Here is a 3,293-nt window from a genome sequence, read left to right on the forward strand (position 1 = left end):
ACGCACCTTCTCCCGTATTACTCTCATGGACTTCCAAATACTCTCCGGGACCTACATCAGACCGTTCCTGGAATACGCCAACCAAGTTGTCCACTCAGGACGCACGAAAGCCGTCCCCCTCATTGTGCTTGCCCGGCGAGCCGCTACAAGAATGGTTGCCGGCCTCAAATCGCGCTCGCGATGCTTGATCACTTATCCCTGGAGTACCGTCGCCTCCGAGAGGACCTATTTCTTACTTACGCCTTGTTTGAACAAAGCTTGACAAACAGGTTTTTCACCGTTGACCCAGCAAATACACGGCGGCGACGTAGTTAGAAAATTTTCAAGCTCAGAGCACACGCATTCATTAGACAAAATTTTTTCTTATTTCGGTTGTTGGTTGCGTGAAATAAGCTCCCTCCGTCTGTTGTCCACGCTCCTTCTAGAATCCAGTTTAAAGCACTATTGGACGTTCGCGCTGGCAGGCATACTGCCCCGAGCTGAGAACATAAAGAGCAGTGCCACACCATTCTTTTACATGTGACTTTCAGTTGCACGGAACATAAAGAGCAGTGCTACACCCTTCTTTTACTTGCGCCTTTCAGTTGCACGACAGCCACTGACCGAGAAGAACGAAACCGACCAGGGGAAACTTGAGCAAATCCTCGATCTTGTGTATCAATCCGTGAATCCGTGAATTGTCGCAGCACGCGCGAACGATATCAGAAGAGTCGAAGCACGTGACCACGCTTGTATTCTGTGAAATTGTACAAGTGCGCGTTTTTGAAGCTTTTCGTAATCAAACAAAAGGCGATTATGCAATTGACGAAACACGTAGTGTTATAATGGAAGCAAAATAAAGGTACAAACGCCACGCCCTACACTGCTTCTTCCATATACGGAGTGTTCCGTTTACAGTCGGAGATCTCCCCAACGACTAGCTATAATTATCCTGATTAATTCCGCACCAAAATTCATCCAGAGGCTGCTTTACACTCTTGTCTTGATTGTCAACGGGTAAACCCAATCGTTTTTGCCCACGAACACAACGGATTAAGCCCCATTCAATGTACGCATCCAGAATCTCTGACCAGAATCGACAATCTACCGTGCCGAGTTCACAAACTTTCAACCTTCTGCTCGTGTGAAAGACATAATGAATTATTTGGCTGTACAAGAAAAACAAACCCGGTCCGTGAAACTGTGGCAGCTCCTACACCCAGTGTATCAGTCTGTGAGTACTTTGAACTGAAGTGGGCGTGACCTGTAGTTTTAACGCACATGATTCACTAGGCGAAAATTTGAACACCATGTGGTCTTCGCGTATTTGCTTTTTTCTGGTTTTTCTCATAATACCCTGCTTCGAATCGAAAGATGAAGTAAGGAACCGTCTAGTTTTGAACCAGTTGCTTGTAGTCACTGGAGATGAGGATTACTAGACTGCGTGAATTGAGCCGTGGCAGTCCGGTTATTCGGCTTAACACGGAAATGTTTGAGTCGTTTGCAAGATCGAAAGCGCGGAACTACTCGTTGATATTGATGTTAACTGCACAGAAACCACAAAGAGAGTGCCATGTTTGCAAGTAAGGGATTTTGATTCACCAATTTTTTCCTTAAGGGAGGCTGCCGAGGAATTCAGAATCGTTGCCAATTCGTACGCCTACTCGCGACGCGAAGGCGACCTTTATTTTGGTATTGTTGACTACGATGAAGCCCCTGATGTTTTTGTCCGGGTTAGTCGACACTTCATTGCTTACTGTGTTAGCTGAAGGTCAATACAGCGCCGTCTATTCTTCATGTGCAACCCAACAAGGAAATAGGGCCTGAAGATTTTATGGATGTCCCCACGCTAGGTTACTTGGCCGAAGCTGTTGCAAAGTGGGCGAACCGCCGAACTTCCATTCAGGTAACGATCAAATTCATGACTTCTAGTGTGGTGAACATAGATTCGCATCGTGCGTCCCCCAAGTTACACGGCAACCATTCTTATAGTGCTCTTCATGACGGTAGGAGCGGCATCACTTTGGTATCGGCAGGTCAACGTTGACTTTTTGTACAGCCCTTCGCTGTGGTGCATGCTGTCTTTGGTAAGTTTGGGACCAAAATTGCCCAACCGCACCTGTGTTCTTTGAATATCCCTATTTCGACAGCGTATATTTCCAACCCACAGTTTCAGTTTTTCGTGATAACCGTAGAGATAACCCATCATCTGAAGTTGTTATTTCGACTCCATGTTCTATACGGACGGCATTGGTCCCACTGGCCTTAATCGCGCCCCCAGACTTTGTAGTCGAGAATCAGTTGGTACAAGCAGGTTTTGCGCATAATTAGTTTGTTGCTTAGTGTAATTCATGTAGATGAGGGCCTAGTTTAAACTTGAACTTGGTTGGAATTGAAAGGGAGATCGCATCCGCCTGTAAGGAGTTTCACGTGGTAAACAGTGAAGGTTTCAACATCAATGTTGGCACTGATGCTTCACTGCCGTGAAACCAGACTTTATCACGTCATGTTCAAAGCATATGAGTGATAGAATAATAGAGCGAGTGAAGGCGGGGGCCTGGTGCTTGCTCATTGCATTCGATCGGACGTGACTACACATCCGAGGGCTCAATCGAAAAATGCGGAAACAGACTGACAACACGAACGCCACTGGCGTCACTCAGGCACCATTTCTTGCAGTGTCTACAACCAAGTGCAGTAGGAGACTCCATTCTGGAAGGTGGACAACAGTAAATCCATCTGACTTTTCGTAATCTCTTCCCCTGGCTTCGGTGGGAGATGCCAATCGTGACAAGGTCATTGGTGTGTGCGAGAGTCCTCAGACAGATGTGAGCTCGGCTTCCACAGTCGTCATTCAAATGATCATCACTAATATTGTGCCGGTCGATTTCGTGGAGCTTCTCAGTTGACTTAACTAAATATTATTATGCTACAGACACGCTTTGTTGGACTGATTGCGTTTATATCAACCGACGTGTCCAGATGGGTGTTGCGCACTCGAATGATTGTGCCAGAAACAGAGAACGAGGATTGCCGAATGATTGGCTTTAATCTTCTATCAGTTTCAGTACATCAGCTAAAACATTAGGAAACACAATTAGCTCAACGAATAGCGAGTAAAAAAGTTAAACACAACGTCAGTATATAACATTCTTCCCCGCCGGAGGGATTATTGTCAGGAGAATATAAATTAGGCTTCGCGGTTTCGAAGATTGTACGGTTGAACACGCTGTTGGTCTGTGATGTACTGTAGGACATTCCCTGGAACTTCACTGGGTTGTTCTGGTGGTGCCGTTTCGCCTCCAGGAGGATCA

General features: G+C 46.1%; 1 protein-coding gene across 1 annotated transcript in view; it reads left to right on the plus strand.

Annotated features, from left to right (window-relative positions):
- Window positions 1–25: 25 nt before the first annotated feature.
- Window positions 26–3,293, plus strand: part of T265_15428 (hypothetical protein) — a gene marked incomplete at both ends in the record, with an annotated part of 19,051 nt that continues 15,783 nt past the window's right edge. Inside the window, 7 exon segments of the mRNA XM_009178063.1 lie at window positions 26–245; window positions 270–497; window positions 531–664; window positions 1,396–1,562; window positions 1,598–1,712; window positions 1,745–1,985; window positions 1,990–2,066. Coding sequence (XP_009176327.1) covers window positions 26–245; window positions 270–497; window positions 531–664; window positions 1,396–1,562; window positions 1,598–1,712; window positions 1,745–1,985; window positions 1,990–2,066 — 1,182 coding nt within the window.

This window comes from Opisthorchis viverrini, assembly GCF_000715545.1.
Source record: "Opisthorchis viverrini unplaced genomic scaffold opera_v5_512, whole genome shotgun sequence".
NCBI classification, from domain to species: domain Eukaryota; kingdom Metazoa; phylum Platyhelminthes; class Trematoda; order Opisthorchiida; family Opisthorchiidae; genus Opisthorchis; species Opisthorchis viverrini.